Raw genomic sequence first — 26,359 nt, forward strand, 5'->3', positions numbered from 1 at the left:
TACATATGAACTGTGCTCTATCACTTGCTTAATTTCTCATGAAAAAGCTAATGATGAGAGGAACAGCTTGAAAGTCTTGTTTTTCTATTTCTCCAAAAATGTTTTACTCATTTCTTATGTTAAAATCCTGCAGTAAATTGATTCCTAAGAAAACCTCTTTGTTTCTCCATTACATCATATAATCAGATAGTGAAAGTCAGAAGTTCAGAATATTTCCTGATTTCGATCTAATAAATGGCCAAGAAGCTCTGAATATATTTAGAAATTAGTCAGTAAGTAACTCACCTCAGTTATCTGGTGCCTGTATTTTCCTGTTTCCTTTAGTAGATTATTGTTCAGTTTTTATCTAATTTCCTCCTTTAGACATTTTAACTCAATGTTCAGGCTTATGTCAATTTCTAAAGAAGGTACATGTTGTATAAAATATTATACTGAGTATCTTGGGTCCTATATTTATAGTTCATATCCATTGTTTCTGGAATAGACAGTCAGAAGTAATCCTGCTTTAATGGATATTTAAAATGTGTCCAGGTTATTGTACACCTGAATCAAATGAATTGAAAATAATCTTTGAGTAGAAAGAGACACTAAGAATTTGTAGCAACTGCAGCGTGCATTCTTTGAATGTATTCTTTGAATGTATTCTTTTGTTAGAATTTGTCAGCTAAACTTGTCTACTTGTTCCCTTATCTCAGTCAAGGTTAATTCATGTTTTTGCTTTAATCTTTACTGAAAGTTTTCCTGTATTTGTGTCCATGTACATTGGGAAATGGAACTGAAAAAATGTAGGTGTGCATTTTTTTCCCATGTTTTGTTTGCTTATCTACTTAAATGGAAGAATTCCTCTGAGAGAACGAGTTGAGAGCATAGTAAAATAACTTCTGTTGCTACCTATTATCAATATCTTTTTCTTGCTTTTAGAAAAAAATAATGACAAGCTTCTAACACGCATCTCTTTATATAGGCTAATCTCCCACTTAAGAAGTTTTAATTGATTACATTTTTAAAGGACGAGAAGAACAGCATTAGCCACATTCTGATAATTCTCTTATATTTGTGTAAATCTTTTGTCCTTAAATTTTTATTTAGCTGAATATAATAAGAAAGTTTGTCAAGAGCTATGAATATGGGAATTTTTAGAATTTAATATTTCTTTGGCAGATATGCTTTTCATGATGAATTATAAACTGGGTACAATGACTCAAATCTCCATAAAAGGAAAATATGAATAACACATATTTGAAAATCATCCTGAAAGGCATTGAAATAGCACCATAGTGAACCATTATAGGTATAGTTTAATTATCAAAAAAGGTAAAAATATAAGTTAAGCAAATATAATACTAGAAACCATCCTAACATAAAAGATGGTTATTATATTTAATAAAATACACTTGAAATGCAAATTGAGAAGTGATAATTTGATTAATTTCTTATTTATTTCTAAATAAGGAATGATTCATTATACAATAATAATTTGAATTTTTCTACATCCATTTTCACTTATATATTTGTCTCTTATTTTAACAAGAAGAGTTAGATTCTAAATTAGGAATAATAAAAAATGACTACAAAAAAGTATCTCTTTAATTCAATTTTGTTTTTCTTGTAGAGTACAGATATGAGCCCAGCAAGTAGCACCACTTCACTTCCTGTTAGTCCTCTTACTGAAGAGTCATCGCCTTTCAAGGTAAAAAATAAATTGAAAACGTTTTTAATAATTGTTTACAATACTTTTAGGATCTTTAAAAAATATTTATTTTACTATAGTAAAATAGGTAGTTCAGGCATAGATGGTGAGGTTAACTGCTTTAGTTTGTAAGGATCTTGTTTCAAGTGTTAAAATCTTGTTGTTTTGTCTGTTGTCATTCTACTTGCTAAATAAAGGTTGAGTTTGAATAGAAATTGGTACTTTATATAACACATTGTTTGCCTTGCATGTAAGAGACAGTGATTTCATTGTAATAGTTTGATGTCACATGAATTATAGGTTTCAAATCTTTTATTTATATTAATTTAAGCAATAAGTTTGGAATGAATTATTCAGCACTCATTGAGTGGTTAAACTTTCATTAGCTGGTTAAATTTTCATTGATGACTCTAGGTCATAATTAATTAATTGTGTATTCTTTACAAACTAATGGTAAAAATAAAAAATTAACATATGGAATCATTCCTCCAAACACTGCATTTTTTAAATATTTAAGTAAATACTCTAAGTATGATTAGCAGAATTCTTCAGTTTGGGAGTCTGTATACATTACAAATATGGAGTCATCTTCTTGTTTTGCTACTTAAGATTAGATGTTTCTCTTTAAGCCAAAGCTTGTAAATTAGCTATTTTATATGTGTACCAGAGATTTTTGGATTTCTTTAGGATTATTGTAAATAAAGGGATTCCTTAAGATCATGGGAAAGAAAAAAAAAAAACTTGGAAAGTTGGGATGATACACTTACGTGCAATTGTTTCAGTTTAGTTTAAAGACAGGTAAACATATTTTGGGGGGTTATGATGATTTGTATTTTATCATAACATTGTCATTGTTTTTCATACGAAGACAAAATCTTATTCAACTTCATATTGCTTACATCTAGTACAGCGACTGACATGGATTTCCATATACTCGATATTTGCTTTATTGTTAAAATGAAAATAATAGAAGGTTATAAATTCCATTGTGGGTCTTTAGTTTTCTAATTATAGGTGCTTTGTGGCTTAATGATAGACAATAATAACTGTTAAAGGCTCATTTTATGTCAGAGAATTGTTAAATACTAAACAGAATTCTGATTATATCATTTATTGAGAAATATTTTATCATTCTACAACAAAAGGAGAAAATAATACTAATGTTTCAAAGTTTAGTATTCCTTAATATTCCATCTTATGGTAGATGGGACAAAATTTAAAGAAAAATCATATTTTTAACAAGTTTCTAATTGAATTCTCACAGCATCACTAGAAACCATTTTCTCTTTTTAATATGTTGATAATGACTACCTTCCTTGAAAATTAATGTATTTTTTAACAGAGGTAAAAGGAAACGTCAGATATATTCCAAAATCTGCTGACATAAAGCTAATATAAATATAATTATTTTAGTTACTTTCTCTGACTGGTTCTAAGAGCTCAATATATTTCCCGTGTTAATGTGTAAATATGCAGTTAAAACTTCCAAGTGCTTATAATATATAATATTGGCTTTTGCTAACCAATATAGTTATAGTACCTCTTAATTTACTTCTTCTGTGATAGGAATATTATTTATATTTTTTCAAAACAATTTAATCAGATATAGAAACATCCACTAGTATTTAAAAGTATCTAAAAATTACAGTTTCAAATTATACAACTCCTGCATTTGCTTCTTTTATTTTTAGTTTATAAATTGTTGCCATATAAATGATTAATGGAATTCTTATTTATCCTTATATAAACACAAAATATACAGAAACTATTTTGAGATGTACCTTAGCAGTACAGTACATTTTAATTGCAAAAAAATTTGTTGAAAACAAAAAAACACGGAAGACACTGAAGTTTTCCGATAATGATACCCTGAAAAATCTTGCAATTGTAATTCATTTATGTCAGAAACTTTATTTAAGTTTTTGATATTTGACCAACGTGGTAACTAGAAAAAAAATTGATTATCTTTTTTTTTTAACTCCCCAAGAATAAAGTAAGATTAATCACCTTTGATACTTTAGTTGTATTTTCTAAGACAGTGATTTCAGCACCCAACTCCATAACCATCTGCCCTAATATCAGACAAGGAAGACTTTTGAAAGATAAGCTTTGGTGGCCGGTTGAGAGACTTAATTATACCTTTTCTTCTGGGAAGTAATTAGGTTAATAAAAGAAAGTATTCCATCCCTTTTCTTGGTCTATTTTGGAAGCACTCATATAACAGTTGGAGAAAGATATCCTGTTTTGGCTCAAGTGTTTATCCAAGTAAATGCTTTCCTTTAAATATTATCTTCAGAATGACGTTCAGATTAAATTTATTTTAACCATACCATTTGACATAATGACAAATGGTATGTAATATATTTTTTAAATCCCTAATAATTACCTTCCCACTAATATCTCTACCTATATTATTGACTTGAATGTTAGATGAGAAATTGGCTATCAATAGGAATGTACCACAGTGGGATCTATTAAATTTAAGGTAGTAGAAAACTGGTAGTATCCTGGAGACTTACCCAAGGAGTCAAGAGAGGTATGTTAAGCTTTGGAGATACGAGAATCAAAGATGACAATTAAATTTTGTTTGGGACCAGATGCTTCTTTTCCATAGTAAGACTGTATTTTTTTGGCACTACTAGTACTGGAGTACATACTTCAATTTAATTTTTAAACAAAACCAGATCTGCTCTGAAAAATAGCCCAAGCCCTGTATACTTACTCACGACTCTATTCCCTTACAGAACAGCTCACCTCATGCTAAATTTCTTGCCCTTACCATTTAAAACCCATTGCCATAGTGTTTTGTTTGGGTTAGTCTTTCAAAAATGAGGACAGTTCTCACAAAAATCCATCTAGTCTTCTCTTAATAAATTGCAAGATCTGGGAAACTGCCTTTCTTTCAGATAGAACTGATTGATCAGAGATAAGTAGGGTTTCTCCATCTGGACAGGGTACATGGATACCAGTTCACCACAGTCACCATTCCCTATTCATACCTGGCAGTGAAAGCATTTGAGTGAACCCCTTCATATAAAATGATGTATAATTCACAATCCTCCACCTATGCCACAGGTAATAAACTGACAGATTTCCCAGTCAGACTCTTGGTGCTGAGAAGTTTCTAGGAGTCCAGGTTTTTCTAATTGTGCAGACTATTGTTCTGGACATATATTTGGAAACAAAGGGCAAATGCGTAACTTCAATTTTTTAATAGAGTTTTCAGCATTCCATAAAATATACATATGTGGTCTGACACATATGCCACTACATTAGTATGGAAAGGCCAAGGGATAACTAATTTCACATGGGTGGAAACAATATTTTATCAAACAGCCATAATAGAATCGTAAGAGTGCAAATTAATTGATCTAAGTGAGACTTTGATATAAGGAAAAAGGGAGTAGACTGCTTAACTGTTAATTAAAAGTTTTATGTTTTTCTGTAGAATAACCAAGTTGGCATCGTTAATTTTGATGTGCCCATTCTACCCTATTCTACCTGTTCCCTCTGCCATTCTCCCTGATTTCCTTTCTCTGCCTTGTCTCTTCCTTTGTTGGCCTCAGTCAGATGTACCACACCAAAAATGCTTTGGGGCCACCAAATATTACTGTTCTTTAGTAGGCTGACCCTTTTAATTTATTTGTATATACACAGGTATTACAGCCTCCATCCGTTCCTGGAACTAACATTCTTGAAGCTAAAGCTGGCTTACTGTTCCTGACCCCTCCGTTAATAGTACATCTGATTATGGGCCATGTTCTTTTTGCCAGCCACATTCATCACATATTTTTAAATTTATTTGTTCTTCAGTGAAGCCTGATGGCTAGATTTTAATCCCTTTTCCTCCAGAAAGCATCTTTCTTTGATTACATAAGTTAGACACAGATATTATCCTGCCTTATTCTTTATCCTTATCCTGTGATAAAGTCAACAGGAAAGAAACAAATTCAATTTGCCTTTTCTTTAGACATTGTTTCAAAAGTGCACCAAGACTATCCTCCATTCACCAATCTTCAAAGTCTGAAAATAAAAATCACCCATTGCCTTCATGACCCCATTGACTGCTGCTTCTGTGTTAGTGGGTTCCTGGCGTGTGTAAGGTGCTTGGGTATCCAGTGCCTAGAATGCACAGTGGAGCTGCCCGCCCTGAGGTCCAGCCATCTTCCCCAGGAGCTGACACAGAGTGGTGCTGGGTTCTTTCCTGGGTCTCCTCTCCTATGGAATTCCAAGGTTCTCTGACTACTTTTCTTCATCCCCCTTATTTAAGCAAGGGACACAGAGGAAGAAATAGAGAAATGCATAAAGGTCTCAAAAATTTTATCCTGCTAGGCAGTGCGGGGATGTTACGATCCACTTGACCATAGAGCCTAAACTCAGGACTTAGTAACATGTAGTAACACACATAGTTTGCTCTCAATTATATAAAATAAATATTGGGTAGAAAAAAACCCCCAGAAAATATACAGTTATCAACAATCAACTATTTAGATAGACTATACTTAATTTTTTCTATAGTTTCTACAATGACCACTTATTTCTATTTTAAGAACAATATTTTTTTTTAAGAAAGCAGAAAAGAGAGTTGGGAACATTAGAGGCAGTGTAGCCTAATTAAGAGACTTCCTAGGATCAAATTCCAGTTCTGCCACTTTCTATTTTTAGAACTGTGAGCCAGTTACTTTGTGTCTCAATTTCTCCATCTGTAAAATGGGAACAATAGCAACTGCTTCTTCATTGTGTTCTTATAAGGTTAAACAAGTTATTAAATAGAAAGTGCTTAGAATAGCACATAGTGAACAGTAGATGTTTTAACCGATCTTTTTTACAGAGATATCCGTTAGTTTAAAGCAAAAAAGTCCTATATATTAGAAATAACATGAAACAGAAATATTTCCAGTCAACTCCTTGTACTTCATTTCTAAATGTGAGAGTAGAAATATAAAGTCTTTACTTTGATGAAGAAGAATAATGTTTAATGTTCATTCCTAGAAGGCATGCTGTTTATTTTATACCCTCGAGTATTCAGATGAGCTCATATATCAGTTTCCTCTCATGAAAAATAATTAATGGAAATGTTTATTAATTATGAGGGAAAAGAAGTTAATATAATGAATCTGTCTTAAGGGGAAACTGGTAAATATACATAAAACATTACTTGGAAAAAAGGAATACATAATAGTTTGTGTAACCATAGGATGTATGGTATCTTTTTATCAGGAACACATCACAGTATATTTTTCTTTAATTCCCCAAACCTCCCGCTGTGCATTAACCTGGTAACTTTCTAAATACAATCTCCACTGAAGGCACATTATTTAATCACATTAGATTCTGGGAAAAACCTCATTGTGAACAAAGCACTATTGATATTTTACTCTTTATATAACATCAATATACTACATAGTGTCCGTTTATTTGGTCTAAAAACACCATAGTGGAAAAGAACACATTTGGAGACTCTGAGGGAGTGGAGTCAGATAGTGGTGTGACCTCATAACATCATCTGTTGCATATCCTGCATTGGTTGAGATTTTTTGTGTGTTTATTGTTGTTTTTCATTTACTGAATTTAATGGTCTCTTTTTATTATTGGAATTCACTTTTTGGTTGTCCCAGAAAGAGCCCAAAATGATATATTCTGCATTTTTGGTTAGTTTTTGACTAGGCCATCTATTCATTCATTCATCTGTTGATGAATCAATTTATAAAATACCTACCATGTGCTTGATAATGTTCTAGACACTGGTGCTTCAATGTAATCAACACAGACTGAATTCCTGCTTTCATGGTATTTGGGGTCTAGTGAGGAGTGATACACAGCAAAAGCATAAATATATAACATGTCAGGTAGGGATGATAGATGCTATAATGAAAAATAAAGCAGGATTTGGAAGATAGGAAGTGACTTTAAAGTATGTTGCTGTTTCAAAAAGGATGGTCAAAGAAGGTTACTCTGATTAGGAGAGAGTTTAGCAGAGACTAAAATGAAAAACAAGAGAAAGCCACTCATCTATCTATGGGAAGAGGCTTGAGGACAAGTGCAAAAGCCATGAAGCAGGGGAACATTTGACCTTTATAGGATCGGCAAGAGTGATATTGTGGCTGGAGCAGAGTGAATGAGTGTGCAGGTAATAAAAGATCAAGTCAGAGAGAAACCAGATCATGAAGGGCCTTGTAGGCCGTGGTAAAGACTTGGAATCTTACATTGCATGAGATGGGAAACCGCTGACGTGTTTTGGGAAAAAAGAATGACATAATCAGACTTTATTTCAAAACTGCTACTCTGATTTCCGTGTCGATGTAGGCAGCAAAAGGGCATGGTAGAAGAAGGAAGGCAAAGCTCCTATAGGTAAGAGATGGCGTGGTAAATGTTGACAGGCTAATAAGCACTGGTGGCATTTTAGATACATTCTGAGTGTGAGTCATCAGGATTTGTTAATAGAGTGTATGTGGGGTATCAGAAAAGAGCAATATCAAAGATCATCCCTGATTCTAAGGTTCTCTATATTTTCCTATTTTTACCTCTTTTGCTATCTTTCTGATCTTGCAAATAAATATCATGATGTAGCGATTAACAGAGTCTTCTCTGTGCGTGCACATCCCTGGGGTCTCTTCCTCTTTTCATAAGGACACCAGTCATAGTGGATTAGAGCCCTCACCCCCCATCCCACCGCCGCCGTGGCCTCATTTCACCATCTCTTTAAACACCTTGTATCCAAATACGGTTACGTTCTGAGGTCCTGGGAGTTGAAACTCCAACCTGCAAATTTTGAGGGGACAAAATTCAGCCCATAACAGACAGACTCAAGACTGCTATGTTAATTCTTTCCTGAACACAAGGCCAACCTTGACTCAAGGAAAGGAAAAATAAATTGCACCTCTTGATGGGGAATGACAAGGATTTGGAGCAATTTTTAATCTACCAGATAAATATGTGATATTCCTTTATTAATCCAGTTTTCAGCACTATTAAATTCTCAGTGATGTATGAGGGAGTTTGGATTTGAGGGAATGAAATAGGAAATGCGAGATTTCCTTAAATGTTTACACATATTCATCAGTGCACTTATTTGAGTATATTTTCCAATGCTATTTTAATTTCCATTAAATTTGGAAACTTCATTTAAATGTCACCATATTTGAATTAATTTATAATCCTTAAAACCTTGTGGTTGAGAATATCAAAGAATTATGGCTATAAAAATATTTTACTAAAGTCTTGATTATAAACACTGAGAGGAAAATTGAAATAACAACTACCAAACAATACTTTCTATATTATGTCTATATAGTATTATTTTATCTTAACATTTTTCCTTCTGGTTTTGTCAAGATAAATTTTGAATAAACATTGTATCTATTATTTAACTTTTGCAGACAGCATCACTGATGTATTATGAATATTCACTGGAAAGAAAAATAATAATTGTATATCCTGATAAATCAAGTAAAATTATTTTTAAATAAATTAAAATTACTTTTACATAAATTAAAGCCAAAACAAATTTCAATTTTTCTTAAACGGTATGCAGTATCTCTCAGACATAGTAGACCTCAAGGGGAAATAAAAATTACTGGAAATAATAAGCAAATACTTTCATGTTGCTTGCTAGCTTTATATTGCTGTCAAATCCTTCCCACACTCTGTCCAAATGGTTTCAGTAAGGCATGTCCAAGATATAGAACTTGTCAACATTAATACATGCTAAAAATAATGGCATACACCCTCCCACCTCATCCACAGGTCACACATTCATTATCTTCCTTAAATGCAAATATCATTGAATTTCTTCATCTTTGCATAGGTTGCTGCCTTAGATTTCTCCTAACTTTTTTGAGTTCTCCATGTGGTAATGAAAGAAAACTTTCGTTGTAAAAAGCTTTATTTTAGCATACTTTCAGAGCATTGGACCATACTCTGCTTACTGTGGTCAAAAAGTCCCTTTGACATATTTACTGGACAAGATTTACTCAGCATCTATTAGAGATGATCTTGGAAAACCGAATTCAAGGATCCGCTGTTTATATCATTGAGTTAAAAAGAGCTCCAGAAAACTACAAGATACATAGATTTGGACGGTACTTCATAATTGCCAAAAGTGAGGATTTTCTAGGAAAAGCTTGAATTTAGAATACAGGTACAGAACATTGGAGGAAAGAATTCAGGTACGCAATGTGAAAAGGTCTGGATTAATTTGTACATAAAAGACAGGATGTTGAATTACTGCTAGCAAAATTCTAAAGCCAATAAAAGCCTTGAAATTCGGGGAAATAAAAACAACTTTCTGTGTGTTTCTTGAAAGAAAATGAATTTTAAGAAACTGAGTCATTATGACCTCAACCTTGGTTTGCGGACCCACTTAAGAGTGGATTGGCGTCACTGAAATACATGTTCTGTCTGCCGACAAGATGCCAGGACAGATTTATTTGGAAACAGTTGATGTCAGCAATGTGCTCTGTTCCTCAATACCTGTTGGTCCCTAGTGTCTAGAAAACCTTGATGTGAGGTAATAGCGGATGTGGCAGTCATTGCTCTGCACACCAATATTAACAAGATTTCTTTTAACGTTTAATGCAGACATCAGATATTGGAATTGGCTTGGGATTAATACTATATTTAAGATAATATCATTATTAATGATAATTTAAGCAGTTGATCTCATGTTTAGTATATAAGTGTTTATTTTTTATCTTAACATTACCATTTCATATACATTCTGGATCATATACACTTATTCTTTGTTGTTTTAAAATATAATCTCTTGCATTACTTCAGGATTTACCTATAAGTGTGAAGTATACTGTAACATTTTTTTAAAATAAGAAATTAGTAATCAAGGTAAAATTCCAAGGCTGAGATTCATTATTAACATGCCCATTTGAGATGGACCATGAATATGAGAAGCTGTCAGAGGTGGACTCAGCATGAGTTTAGTTTATCTGGCAATGACTTCCATCTGTTCTATCTTGGAATCATCTACTTAAATAACAAATGAATTTTGGAAGCTGAATCATATCAGCGGTAAAATAAAATGTGCAAGGAATTAAGTACAGTTAGTTCTGCCATACATCAAATAATTTAGAAATGATTGTATTTACTTTGGTAACTACACAAGGTTAAAGAATATTAGACCTAAAGTGTTTTATTAAGACATTGGACATCCTTTGTTTTAATTATACTATACGGGGGTATTAAATGGCCATGCTGACAGATGCAATACAGGGAGTGAAATAAGCAAATATTCTGTTCTGAGGTTTTTTGTATCACAGATTTAACATTTCTTCAGTGCAGTTTTCAAAGCACACATAAATAATTTGTCAGAGATTCTAATACCTGTAGTAACTCTGCTGGGCAAAATTGGCACATGGTTGACGCAAGTTAAAAGTTGGATAGTCATTATGAATAATCAGAAAATTCTGTTTACCCTTGTCTACAGTAAAAGATATTCTTAATAGTTTAGGGAAGTGTATGAACATCACTTTATTTTTGTTGTTGTTATTCGCTTATTTTATTTTATTTTTAATTAATTTTTTTATTAGAGTATAGTTGCTTTACAACATTGTGTTAGTTTCTGCTGTACAGCAAAGTGAATCAGTTATACGTATATTGAATACACATATCCCCTCTTTTTTAGATTTCCTTCCCATTTAGGTCACCACAGAGCATTGAGTAGAGTTCCCTGTGCTACACAGTAGGTTCTCATTAGTTATCTATTTTATACATAGTAGTTACGTATGTCAATCCCAATGTCCCAATTCATCCCACCTCCCCTTTCCCCCTTGGTAACCATACATCTGTTCTCTATGTCTGTGACTCTATTTCTGCTTTGCAAACAAGTTCATCTGTATCATATTTCTAGATTCCACATATAAGCAATATTTTATGGTATTTGTTTTTCTCTTTCTGACTCACTTCACTCTGTATGACAGTCTCTAGGTCCATCCACATCTCTGCAAATTGCACAGTTTTGTCCCTTTTTATGGCTGAGTAATATTCCATTGTATATATGTACCACATCTTCTTTATACACTCCTCTGTCGATGTACATTTAGGTTACTTCCATGTCCTGGCTATCGTAGATAGTGCTGCAATGAGCATCGGGGTGCATGCATCCTTTCGAATTATGGTTTTGTCCAGATGTATGCCCAGGAGTGGGATTGCTGGGTCATATGGTAGCTCTATTTTTAGTTTTTTAAGGAATTTCTGTACTGTTCTCCATAGTGGCTATACCAGTTTACATTCCCACCAACAGTGCAAGAGGGTTCCCGTTTCTCCACATCCTCTCCAGCATTTATTGTTTGTAGATTTTTTGATGATGGCTATTCTGACCGGTGTGAGGTAATACCTCATTGTAGTTTTGATTTGCATTTCTCTAATAATTAGTGATGTTGAGCATCTTTTCTTGTGTTTTACTTTAAAATGCATTCCAAAAGAGATCAGGAAGGGTGCAATGTGCTTTTGCAAATACTTAATTAACTTTTATCCTCTTGGATAGTGACTTATTCATAGCACAAGAAATTAGAAGGTAAACAATTGCCAGATGGATATTAGACTCTAATCAACAGCCTAATAGAATAATTTTGAAGATAGATGTAATTTGAACATTCTGAGTAATTATTGATATCAGATTTTCAGCTAAGGAAATTCTCTGTTTTCTTTTAAGCTTTTGCATTATATTATCAGCAGTCAGCTTCTGTCTGTACTGGGACTTGCCCTTTTTCTCAGGTAATCTCTTTTACTCTAGTAAATCTGATAAGGAACTCTTATCTCAGGAGATGTGACAAGCACTGATAATGTTGGCTAAACCTGTTATATTAGAATCTTATTGCATGTATTTCTTATTAAGAATAAAAATTCAAGTTCTTTTCTTCTTTCCCACATAACATCTGTGAAACAATTTATGTTCTTCCTCACCAAGGGAAAAGAAAATCCCTTCTTATATATAAATATATATAGGAATCTGTTTCAACAACCTTTATTCCTTATAGACTCCACACAGGCAAACTTCTTTTTCCATGTCTCCAAGCCTTTTCCCTCCTTCTGTCTCCTTGGTGACCAAAGTTGACCTCCTACAGAGAACCAGACCTATCACCTTCTGACTCACCCTCTCCCCAAAGGTACTGAAAAGCCTTGAGGAAATTCATACACTGGGTTAAAACTCTCAGTGGAAAGCAAAAATGTGATTCATTTTAATCAAGTCAGAAAATAGACTTGTCCTCCATTCTCTATGTAATGCCAAACACCTGTGCTATCTTAGACTAGTCACTAGACTTAATGATGTCTGTGTTAGTCCAAGCTGCTTATTTTGACCATAAAAAAAAAAAAAGAATAAAAATTCATTTAAAGTAGTTAGGCCCTGCTTAACAAGAAAGTCTTTGGCAGCAGTATTTGAGCTGAAAGTTTTTAAAAAGCTGAGCAGAATTGTCAAAGAAGAATTAAGCTCCCTTTTCTCCCTTAAGTGTCTTTGCCAGACAATAGAAACTTTGGCAATAGAGCCAAGTAGGAAAATGGAGTCATGCCAGCTGCTACACCATGTTAAAGAGAGATGGGTCATAATTTCTGGTAATAATGCCTACAGGAATAAAACCGACAGTGGTCTGTCCTCTTGTTAACATTAGCTGTTTCTCTCCTTCTCTTTCTTGTTCTTTCCTGTGGGCCTTACTCACTTAGTGATAATAGTTCTACTATTATCATTTCTCACTATTCCTGTTATTTTCTTGAACGTAGTGAGTCATTCAGAGCAATCAACAAACATTTATTGAGTTCTTACTATGTGTAAGACCTTATGTAAAGGTACTGGGGCAGAAATATTTTCTTCAGACTGTGTAAAGCTACAGAATATCATAATGCTGGTTGTGTTCAGCATGGCCTGGAAAAATGTCAAGTATTTCAAAAGTTCAGAGATGCAGCTGAGGAAAGGGAAGTGTCGTGAGGCATAGGAGAAGTAAGCGCCAAGGTCTCAAGCTAGACCATGAAGGTCTAGAAATTGTAAATATTCGGTTGCGTGTTGCCCACGTGGCAAGGAAGAATTTGTTTGTTGTGAAGGACTTCACATGCTTTATAGAGAACTTTGACTACCTTCTACAAGCAGTGAGGTACAGGGAGCAAGCAAGAGTTGTGTCTTAGTCTGTTCGGGCTGCTCTAAGAAAATATCATAAACTAGGAAGCATATAAACAACAGAAATGTATTTATTTCTCACAGTTCGGGAGGCTAGGAAGTCCAAGATCAAGGCACTGGCAGATTCAGTGTCTGGTGAGGGCCCACTTCCTAGACGCCCTCTTTTTGTCTTTTCGTTGTAGCCCTCACATGGTAAAAGTAGCAAGGGAGCTGTCTGAGGCCTTTTTTATAAGGGCACTCAGCCCATTCCTGAGGGCTCTGACCTCATGGTTTAATCCCCTCCCAAAGGCCCCGCGTCCTAATATTATCACCTCGGCATGTTAAGATTTCAACATATAAAGGTTGGGGGACACACACATTCATACCATAGCAAGTTGAGCAAATTTTAAGATGCAAAATGAAGAAAACTTTATAATTCTTCTTGAGCTCGATTTCCACAGAATGGGCTCTGAACTTCATTCGAAATTTGACAATTCCTAGAAAATCAAATGGTACTAATCAAATACAAATGATAAGAAATAGGAAGGATTTTCATGTTATCCACTATGATTGATTGCCTTCATCTGTACATGCAGATGCAGATTTGTTCATCAAATAGGATGAAGATTGTCTATATCTATATTAAAATAATAGTTTATAGGTAGTCTAGGCTTTCATAAATATACACTAAAATATCCATATATTTATATTTACCTAATTGTTATATCTTAAAAAGTTTTAGTTAGTGTATTAGTTTCATTTTGTTCCTGTAACAATTTACCACAAACTTGATGCCTTTAAACAATTCTCATTTTAGTTTCATATAGTTCTGAAAGTCAGAGGTCAGAATTAGGTCTCCCTAGACTGGAATCAAAGTGTTGGCAGAGCTGAGTTTTTTCTGGAGACTCTGGGAGATAATCCATTTACTTACTTTTTTGAGCTACAAGAGTTTGCCTGCATTCCTTTGCCTCTTTCCATCTTTAAAACAGTGGCCTATTAAGCCTTTCTTATGATGGATGCATCACTCTGATTCTCTCTGTTTCTCCCTATGATATTTAAGGACCTTCATGAATTCACTAGGTCCACCAGATAACCCAGGAAAATCTCCCTATTTTAAAGTCAGGTGATTAGCTACCTTAATTTCATCTTCAGTCTTAATTCTCCTTTGCCATGGACATCATTGGAGGAAGAAAAGGGGCATTATTCTTCCTATCACAGTTAGTAATGACACATATGTAAGATCTGGGTCTTATTCCTGACACAGGAATCTTTGCTCATAATCGCTGCGCTGATTATTTAAATAATTAGAATGCACATTACTCTTCTTTTTCTGTCAATTGTTAATTGGTTATTATATTAATACAGAGTAAGGAATATCCACTGTGCTGAATTATAAAAGCTATTTCCTTTATCTTCAGTTTTCTGTCTGGCAAACGTCTAATCCTCACTTAATGTCCAATTAAATGCCACCCCCTCTGTGAAACTTCTTCCCCAAAGTCTCCACAATACTTTAATTTCACTTCTAATATAGAACTATAAAATTGTATTATAAGTATACTTACAGTCTTCCCCAATAGATGCAGATTTTCATAAATACAGATATATTTTATATTCTTTATATTCCCTATTTCAGTGTCTAGTATAGAACTAGTATATAATATACTAATAGTAGATGAAAGAATGAATTGTCGTATGAATGAATGGTGAAAAAAGCTCAAGACCTAGTTTCTTTTCTAGTGTTTTATCATAATAAAATTGAAATACTCATTACATTAGCCATTGATAAGCTGATACATATAACAAAGCCTATCAAGCTATACAAGTAGCCTACCAAATTTTCTGTAGCTTATCCCTTTTTTTCCCTACAACTCTATAAACATAGCTGGACAAATCCTGGATACAAATTATCTGTATGAGACTAACTTCGTGCTAGGGAATTCAGTATTTAATTGCTCTTGTTATTTGTCAGTATCTCATCTTGTGGTCTGAAAATCTGGCTTCTGCTTTAGCAGGTATTTATGTAATAACCATTGCCTAAGAGATAACTGCATTCCTGCCAACAGCTGTTTGGATTTATAAATATTACCTTTCCTAAGATTATTCTATAGCCAAATGCTATATACATTTCAAGTTTCTCTAAATTGGAAATCCTAAAAGCTATCTACTTCTTTTGAGTATTAAACCTCAATACACATGATTATTGTCTCATTTTACAGATAAGGAAATTGAAGCTTAGAGCAGTTAAGAACCTGACTAGAGGTCACAGTGCTGGTGAATGGCTCAGCTGGAATTCCAACTCAGGTTTCTAAAATTCTAAAGACTGTAGCTTGAACTACTATACTACAGAAAGTCTACAGTGTTTTTATTTTAATTATGGTTCTGCCTGATCATTGGTTTTATATAACTGAAGTGGATAAACACACAAATAGAGGCAGAGATAGAAGAAGAGACAGAAGAAGAGAAGATAAGAGAAGTGAAGAGAGGAAAAGAAAAGGGAATGAAAGAAAAGAAAAGAAAAAAAAGAAAAAAAAAAGAAATAGTAAACATCCCTCCATTCCTCAGGCTTGACATTTATTGAGATCATAATTCTACTAAGATTATGTATTTCTTTTACTAACAGACCTAATAAGTTTAAGCCATCTTTGCAATCCTGGAATAAAAGCCACCTGGAATATTGGTCAGTTTTCATAGATCCAAAGAATATAATTTGCTTTAGCTAGTTGAAACGGAAGTGATTTTATTATAGGATATTTGACAGTTTAAAGAATTTCTTGGAAGGTCATCAAACTGGGCTTAGATATGTAGGGACAAAATGCCAGGAGAGATTCCTGCCTGGAAGGGATAATCTATGCTGTCAGGTTGAGAGCAATAAAGGGAAAAAGGATGAGGATATGGGGTTTTCAACATTTTTTTTTAACATCTTTATTGGAGTATAATTGCTTTACATTGTTGTGTTAGTTGCTCCTGTATAACAAAGTGAATCAGCTATACATACACATATCCCCCATATCCCCTCCCTCTTGCATCTCCCTCCCACCCTCCCTATTCCACCCTTCTAGGTGGTCACAAAGCACCAAGCTGATCTCCCTGTGCTATGTGGGTGCTTCCCACTAGCTAGCTGTTTTAGATTTGATAGTGTATATATGTCAATGCCACTCTCTCACTCCGTCTCGGCTTACCCTTCCCTCTTCCCATGTCCTCAAGTCCAATCTCTACGTCTGCGCTTTTATTCCTGTCCTGCCCCTAGGTTCGTCAGAAACTTTTTTTTTTTTTTTAGATTCCATATATATGTGGTAGCATATGGTATTTGTTTTTCTCTTTCTTACTTACTTCACTCTGTATGACAGACTCTATGTCCATCCACCTCACTACAAATAACTCAGTTTCGTTTCTTTTTATGGCTGAGTAATATTCCATTGTATATATGTGCCACATCTTCTTTATCCATTCATCTGTCCATGGAAACTTAGGTAGCTTCCATGTCCTGGCTATTGTAAATAGTGCTGCAATGAACATTGTGGTACATGACTCTTTTTGAATTATGGTTTCTCAGGGTATATGCCCAGTAATGGGATTGCTGGGTCATATGGTAGTTCTTTTTAGTTTTTTAAGGAACCTCCATACTGTTCTCCATAGTGGCTGTATCAATTTACATTCCCACCAACAGTGCAAGAGGGTTCCCTTATCTCCACACCCTCTCCAGCATTTACTGTTTGTAGATTTTTTGATGATGGCCATTCTGATTGGTGTGAGGTGATATCTCATTGTAGTTTTGATTTGCTTTCCTCTAATGATTAGTAATGTTGAGCATCCTTTCATGTGTTTGTTAGCAATCTGTATATCTTCTTTAGAGAAATGTCTGTTTAGGTCTTCTGCCCATTTTTGGATTGGGTTGTTTGTTTTTTTGATATTGAACAACATGAGCTGCTTGTATATTTTGGAGATCAATCCTTTGTCAGTTACTTTGTTTGCAAATATTTTCTCCCATTCTGAGGGTTGTCTTTTCATCTTGTTTATGGTTTCCTTTGCTGTGCAAAAGCTTTTAAGTTTCATTAGGTCCCATTTGTTTATTTTTGTTTTTATTTCCATTTCTCTAGGAGGTGGGTCAAAAGGATCTTGCTGTGATTTATGTCATACAGTGTTCTGCCTATGTTTTCCTCTAAGAGTTTGTTAGTGTCTGGCCTCACATTTAGGTCTTTAATCCATTTTGAGTTTATTTTTGTGTATGGTGTTAGGGAGTGCTCTAATTTCATTCTTTTGCATGTAGCTATCCAGTTTTTCCAGCACCACTTATTGAAGAGTCTGTCTTTTCTCCATTGTATATTCTTGCCTCCTTTATCAAAGATAAGGTGACCATATGTGCGTGGGTTTATCCCTAGGCTTTCTATCCTGTTCTGTTGACCTACATTTCTGTTTTTGTGCCAGTACCATACTGTCTTGATTCCTGTAGCTTTGTAGTATAGTCTGAAGTCAGGGAGCCTGATTCCTCCAGCTTTGTTTTTCTTTCTCAAGATTGCTTTGGCCATTCGGGAGTCTTTTGTTTTTCCATACAAATTGTGAAATTTTTTGTTCTAGTTCTGTGAAAAATGCCATTGGTAGTTTGATAGGGATTGCATTGACTCTGTAGATTGCTTTGGGTAGTAGAGTCATTTTCACAATGTTGATTCTTCCAATCCAAGAACATGGTATATCTCTCCATCTGTTTGTATCATCTTTAATTTTTTTCATCAGTGTCTTATAGTTTTCTGTGTACAGGTCTTTTGTCTCCTTAGGTAGGTTTATTCCTAGGTATTTTATTCTTTTTGTTGTAATGGTAAATGGGTGTGCTTCCTTAATTTCTCTTTCAGATTTTTCATCATTAGTGTGTAGGAATGCAAGAGATTTCTGTGCATTAATTTTGTATCCTGCTACTTTACCAACTTCATTCATTAGCTCTAGTAGTTTTCTGGTAACATCTGTAGGATTTTCTGTGTATAGTATAATGTCATCTGCAAACAGTGATAGTTCTACTTCTTCTTTTCCAATTTGCATTTCTTTTATTTCTTTTTCTTCTCTGATTGCTGTGGCTAAAACTTCCAAAGCTATGTTGAATGATAGTGGTGAGAGTTGGCAACCTTGTCTTATTCCTGATCTTAGAGGAAATATTTTGAGTTTTTCACTTTTGAAAACGATGTTGGCTGTGGGTTTGTCATATATGGCCTTTATTTTGTTGAGGTAAGTTCCCTCTATGCCTCCTTTCTGGAGAGATTTGTCATAAATGGGTGTTGAATTTTGTCAAAAGCTTTCTCTGCATTTGTTGAGATGATATATAGTTTTTATCCTTCAATTTGTTAATATAGTGTATCACATTGATTGATTTGCATATATTGAAGAATCCTTGCATTCCTGGGATAAACCCCACTTGATCATGGTGTATGATCCTCTTAATGTGCTGTTGGATTCTTTTTGCTAATATTTTGTTGAGGATTTTTTCATCTATATTCATCAGTGATATTTACCTGTAGTTTTCTTTTTTTGTAACATCTTTATCTGGTTTTGGTATCAGGGTGAAGGTGGCCTCATAGAATGAGTTTGGGAGTGTTCCTCCCTCTGCTATATTTTGGAAGAGTTTGAGAAGGATATGTGTTAGCTCTCCTCTAAATGTTTGATAGAATTCGCCTGTGAATCCATCTGGTTCTGGGCTTTTGTTTGTTGGAAGATTTTTAATCACAGTTTCGATTTCAGTGCTTGTGATTGGTCTGTTTATATTTTCTATTTCTTCCTGGTTCACTTGCAGAAGGTTGTGCTTTTCTAAGAAGTTGTCCATTTCTTCCAGGTTGTCCATTTTATTGGCATAGAGTTGCTTGTAGTAATCTCTCATGATCCTTTGTATTTCTGCAGTGTCAGTTGTTACTTCTCCTTTTTCATTTCTAATTCTGTTGATTTGAGTCTTCTCCCTTTTTTTCTTGATGAGTCTGGCTAATGGTTTATCAATTTTGTTTATCTTCTCAAAGAACCAGCGTTTAGTTTTATTGATCTTTGCTATCATTTCCTTCATTTCTTTTTCATTTATTTCTGATCTGATATTTATGATTTCTTTCCTTTTGCTAACTTGGGGGGTTTTTGTTCTTCTTTCTCTAATTGCTTTAGGTGTAACGTTAGATTGTTTATTTGAGATGTTTCTTGTTTTTTGAAGTAGGATTGTATTGCTATAAACTTCCATCTTAGAACTGCTTTTGCTGCATCCCATAGGTTTTGGGTCGTCACGATTTCATTGCCATTTGTTTCTAGGTATTTTTTGATTTCCTCTTTGATTTCTTCAGTGATCTCTTGGTTATTTAATAGTGTATTGTTTAGCCTCCCTGTGTTTGTATTTTCACAGATTTTTTCCTGTCATTGATATCTAGTCTCATAGTGTTGTGGTTGGAAAAGATACTTGATATGATTTCAATTTTCTTAAATTTACCAAGGCTTGATTTGTGACCCAGGATATGATCTATTCTGGAGAACGTACCATGAGCACTTGAGAAGAAAGTGTATTCTGTTTTTTTTGGATGGAATGTCCTATAAATATCAGTTAAGTCCATCTTCTTTAATGTATCACTTAAAGTTTATATGTCCTTATTTATTTTCATTTTGGATGATCTGTCCATTGGTGAAAGTCAGGTGTTAAAGTCCCCTACTATGGTTGTGTTACTGTTGATTTCCCCTTTTATGGCTGTTAGCATTTGCTTTATGTATTGAGGTGTTCCTATGTTGCGTGTATAAATATTTACAATTGTTATATCTTCTTCTTGGATTGATCCCTTGATCATTTTGTAATGCCCTTCTTTGTCTCTTGTAATAGTCTTTATTTTAAAGTCTATTTTGTCTGATATGAGAATTGCTCCTCCAGCTTTCTTTTGATTTCCATTTGCATGGAATATCTTTTTCCATCCCCTCACTTTCAGTCTGTATGTGTCCCTAGGTCTGAAGTGGGTCTCGTGTAGACAGCATATATACGGGTGTTGTTTTTGTATCCTTTCAGCCAGTCTATGTCTTTTGGTTGGAGCATTTAATCCATTTACATTTAAGGTAGTTATGGATATGTATGTTCCTATTACCATTTTCTTAATTGTTTTGGGTTTGTTTATGTAGGTCTTTTCCTTCTCTTGTGTTTCCTGCCTAGAGAAGTTCCTTTAGCATTTGTTGTAGAGCTGGTTTGGTGGTGCTGAACTCTCTCAGCTTTTGCTTGTCTGTAAAGGTTTTAATTTCTTCCTCGAATCTGAATAAGATCCCTGCTGGCTAGAGTAATCTTAGTTGTAGGTTTTTCCTTTTCAGCACTTTAATTATGTCTTGCCACTCCCTTCTGGCTTGCAGAGTTTCTGCTGAAGGATCAGCTGTTATCCTTATGGGGATTCCCTTGTATGTTATTTGTTGCTTTTCCCCTTCTGCTTTTAATATTTTTTCTTTGTATTTAATTTTTGATAGTCTGATTAATGTGTGTCTTGGCATGTTTCTCCTTGGATTTATCCTGTATGGGATTCTCTGCGCTTCCTGGATTTGATTGACTATTTCCTTTCCCATATTAGGGAAGTTTTCAACTATAATCTCTTCAAATGTTTTCTCAGTTCCTTTCTTTTTCTCTTCTTCTTCTGGGACCCCTATAAATTGAATGTTGGTATGTTTAATATTGTCCCAAAGGTCTCTGAGACTGTCCTCAATTGTTTTCATTTTTTTTTCTTTATTCTGCTCTGCAGCAGTTATTTCCACTATTTTATCTTCCAGGTCACTTATCCGTTCTTCTGCCTCAGTTATTCTGCTATTGATCCCTTCTAGAGAATTTTTAATTTCATTTATTGTGTTGTTCATCATTGTTTGTTTCCTCTTTAGTTCTTCTAGTTCCTTGTTAAACGTTTCTTGTATATTCTCTATTCTGTTTCTAAGATTTTGGATCATCTTTACTATCATTACTCTGAATTATTTTTCAGGTAGACTGCCTATTTCCTCTTCATTTGTTTGGTCTGGTGGGATTTTTCCTTGCTCCTTCATCTGCTGTGTATTTCTCTGTCTTCTCATTTTGCTTAACTTACTGTGTTTGGAGTCTCCTTTTCGCAGGCTGCAGGTTCCTAGTTCCCATTGTTTTTGTTGTTTGCCCTCAGTGGGTAAGGTTGGTTCAGTGGGTTGTGTAGGCTTCCTGGTGGAGGGGACTGGTGCCTGTATTCTGGTGGATGTGGCTGGATCTTGTCTTTCTAGGCGGCAGGACCACATCCAGTGATGTGTTCTGGGGTGTCTGTGAACTTAGTATGATCTTAGGCAGCCTCTCTGCTAATGGATGGAGTTGTGTTCCCGTCTTGCTAGTTGTTTGGCATAGGGTGTCCAGCACTGTAGCTTGCTGGTCATTGAGCGGAGCTGGGTCTTAGCCTTGAGATGGAGATCTCTGGGAGAGCTCTCGCTGATTAATATTACGTGGGGCCAGGAGGTCTCTGGTGATCCAATGTCCTGAACTCGGCTCTCCCACCTCAGAGGCTCAGGCCTGACACCCGGCTGGAACACCAAGACGTTGTCAGCCACATGACTGGAGTGCCTTCAGAGTTGGAGAAGCTGGCCTGCAGTGGCTCTCCTTCTGTGCTGCACATTAGAATCACCTGCTTCTTCCTTGTTTTGCCCCAAAGGCTGTGTTCCACAGAGAAAAACAGTAGCCTTGAAAATATTCACAGCTCTGAGATGGCTTTTTTTTTCCTTTGTGCTTAGTCAGGTTCCACTTGCTCACAGGGACCTACGTGCAGAGGCCTCGCACCCAGCTCCTCCGACCAGATTTCCTAGTGCAGAATGGCTACTGCCAACACCTCAGCTCAGCCGGGCATGTGCACAAGTGGGGCGAAGGACACTGGGTTTTCAGAATTTAATATGTAGAATTTTTTTTTTTTTTAAAGAATGAGAATTTGGGAATTGGTGGTCGGTGGTTGGTTTCAGGTATTTGTGGTTAGAGGGAATAAGGTTGTCTGAGAAGAGTAAGACAAGGTGATGAAAATAATATTTATCTAGTCATCCTAAATTTTTCTTTTCATTTTGAAATTCAATACATTATTTTATTTTTTTAAATCCTATTATTTTTACCTCCTGACCCCCTCATCTATTTCTCCTACCCCTGGCCTCTGGCAGCCATCAATCTGTTCTCGCATTAATACGGTTTTTTTTTTTTTTTTGATTCCACATACAAGAGAGATCTTATGGTATTTGTCTCTCTCTGTCTGACATTTCATTTAGCATAATGCCCTGGAGGTTCATTGATGTTGTCACAGATGGCAATATTTCATTCTTTTTTATGGCTGAATAATATTCCAGTGTGTGTGTGTGTGTGTGCGTGCATGTGTATATAAGTATAAAACTCTTTTTTTTATCCATATCCATCAATGGACACATAGTTTGTTCCATATATTGGCTATTATAAATAGTGTTGCAATGAACATGGAGGTACCTATATCTTTTTGAGTTAGTGTTTTCTTTTTTTTCTCTTTTTGTGATAAATACCCAAAAGTGGAATTGTTGGATCATATGGTAGTTCTGTTTTTAATTTTTTGAGGAATCTTCATACTGTTTTCCATAGTGGCTGCACCAATTTACTTTCCCACCAACAGTGCGTGAGGGCTCCCTTTTCTTCACATCCTCACCAACACTTGTTATTTCTTGCCTTTTTGATAATAGCCATTCTAACAGATGTGAAGTGATATCCCATTATTGTTTTGATTTGCAATTCCCTGATGATTAATGATGTTGAGCACCTTTTTATGTACCTGTTGACCATCTGTATATCTTCTTTGGAAAAAATGTCTATTCATTTTAATTTAATCTACCTCTTTTCAGTAAGTACTCCCTTCCCCACTTTTTCCTGATGTTTCTTTAATTTATATATATAAAAATATGTAATATATACAGTAATATATATTATATATATACTTTTTTTTTTTTTTTCCTGAAGAGAATGAACTTCTATCTTCTGCTAGGGAAGGGAGGAGAAGTTGTCTGGCTGCATGGAATATTTTCAACCAATCCTCTGGTTGTCAGCTCCATTTTTAGTCCCACTTTCATAGGTACATAGCTTTGCTATGATCCCACAGTAAAAGTAGGGTTGTTTGGGGATTGGGGGTACACTACTGGCTCAGGTTTCAGGTTACATGTGTCTATCTGCTTTCCAGTTTTCTTTTCCATCTGGTGTCTACTCTCAAAGTGCTTAGATTTTACAGTGGACTTTTTATCTTTAAATATACCGTTTTTTTCCCTAATTTCTGTTTTTTAAAAAGGTGTATATATAATTTATATAATGTGGAGTTTTTATATTTATTTTTAAAGAACTTTGAGGAATAAATCTATGTTAAAACCAGGCTGAATACTCTAGACATGGTTATAAAATATAATAAACAATACACATTCAATTTTATATGCATATTGGTAAAGAGTAAGAGCCAATATCTACTTAGTTTGACAGGACCAAAAATGGCAGTTAGCATTATGAATTTTGTTTTAACTTTTTTCTTTCCTTGTCACACAGACTTTATTTATTAAGTGTTTAAGAATAAAGCCAGTTAAAGAATTTGGAATTGTCTCTTCTTTGAAATATGTCTTAATAAAGTGATTGTCTATTAGGAAAGCATCAGAACTTCATGAATAATCATTTCTGTTTTATGGGAAATATGCTGGAACTAACTTGTTTTAAGTCTACTTAATTTAGTGCATGCAAAGATTTGATAAAAGCTTCAGTGAAGTTCTGCAAAAACTGGTGCATAAAGTCAGACGTATGTATAGCAAGATTCATATGTTGTTCGAAATTGTCTCTAAGAAGTGAGTATAAAGTTCACAATAAAAAAGTGAGACAAATTTTCATAAACCACATGGTGTAATGTCACTATTTGCAGTCTTATAAGTTAGTTTTAAAGCTTTAGTCACAAATACAGAATGAGATTTATTAAAGTACACAAAATTCTGTTCTTCAGTGTATTCATGTTGTATAATTAGGTTATTAGCTACATAATTTAATACATTTTTATGTGGTAAAAACAGTTTAAGTGTTAGCAGCTGCCTCTAAAATAACTTTACACTTATTCAGATTTAAACTATCTAGTGACTTGAGTAAGTAATTATAATTTTGTCGTAACACTATGTAACATATGGTGTTTACATTCTTCTTAAGAGCTCCTTGAGGGGAGAAAAAAAATACAGAAACATCAATATAAATAGTGATTTAAGGAACCAATATGTACAAAGATTAATGTTAGCTAATAGGATATTAAATAGTTGTTAAAGTATTTGAATTTGTCTTATTGGATTATTGAGTTATGAGATTGTATTTTCAGTTGTTTGCTAGGTGCTAGCATTTTTACATAACATGTTCATTTTGAGTAATCTGCTTTCTAAATTGAGGTTTATGGTTTTTTAACTTTATCACAGAATTCATTTCAAGTAGTATATCCCTCTTTCTGAATAACAAAGCATTATTTTATGTCTGTGTTTATATTTTAGACTTCAACATGTATGAGGCAGATAACCCAGTATTTTTTCAATTAAAAAGTATAAGACATAACATTTCTTTTAAGATAATGTTAAAAGTTATAAACACAGTCAAAATTCTAGTATATTCAGGTTTGGTTTTAAAATAGACCGTATTCCAAATATTTGCTCAAAAGTTATTTGTTTAGAGTGTTACTCCTGCTAAACCATAAAGACTCTTTAAATCTATGGCTTATCTAAAAAATAACTATAGTACAAGCTTTAATTTCTCGAGCACTTCCAATGGGTTAAACAGACTTTAAGATGTTTTACATATATTTTTCTCAGGAAAAACTCCGTAAATTAGACTAGGCGTCTTTAACCTTATTTTCTATAAGAAGAAACTGAAACTAGAGTCCTTTTTAATATCCCCAGTATATCTCTAATAAATGGCAGAGCCAGAATGATTTCAAAACCCATTGTTTCAAGTACTACGCTATGCTATAAATTGTACTCTACACAATTGTCTGATTCTGTGTCATCTGTCTTAATTGAATGAAGACAGGGACTAGATCAGAGGACCTTTTATGACCACTCAAAGGATGTTTTGACTAGATAGATAATTCAGTATCACAGAGGAGCATATTATCATGATCGCTATTAACAAAACAATGATAATAAATACTTTAAAATAAATCTAATAGCATATAGTTCTTTTTCATTTGCAGTTAACTCCTCTGTTTCTGTGGAATAATTCATCAATTTACCTTGGGATTTAAGAAACATACTGTCTTCTGAATTCACAGGAGAGGAGACTCTTTCCTCTCCAACCTTATCTAGATTGCTTCTAGGGGGTTAGATAAATGTGGGCCTAAAGTATTGTGTTAATCTACGTTTGGATCAGCATAGGTAATATTTACATTTTTTAAAAAATACGATACTCTAATTTCTAGTGATTCATTTTTTTAAATATTAGGGGCAGTTTTTATCCTGGGAAGTGAAAGTTCTGATGCCTAATCTCAAGTGATATTAGCCAATTTGTAAATATTATATTGTCCTGGATCCCAATCCCCTTCCCTGCAGTCTTTTCTCTTCTCTGGATGCACTCATTCCCTGGTTGATTT

At 34.3% G+C, this 26,359-nt stretch overlaps 1 protein-coding gene across 4 annotated transcripts in view; it reads left to right on the forward strand.

Moving 5' to 3' along the window:
• The window catches only part of CCSER1 (coiled-coil serine rich protein 1), a 1,332,111-nt gene that overhangs the window by 527,133 nt on the left and 778,619 nt on the right, over window positions 1-26,359 (forward strand). For all 4 annotated transcript variants that reach the window (XM_057546975.1, XM_057546973.1, XM_057546976.1 and 1 more), the window contains exon 7: window positions 1,613-1,690. In XM_057546975.1, the coding sequence (XP_057402958.1) occupies window positions 1,613-1,690 (78 nt within the window). The remainder of the gene's footprint in view (window positions 1-1,612; window positions 1,691-26,359) is intronic.

Source organism: Balaenoptera acutorostrata, chromosome 5, assembly GCF_949987535.1.
Source record: "Balaenoptera acutorostrata chromosome 5, mBalAcu1.1, whole genome shotgun sequence".
Classification (NCBI taxonomy): domain Eukaryota; kingdom Metazoa; phylum Chordata; class Mammalia; order Artiodactyla; family Balaenopteridae; genus Balaenoptera; species Balaenoptera acutorostrata.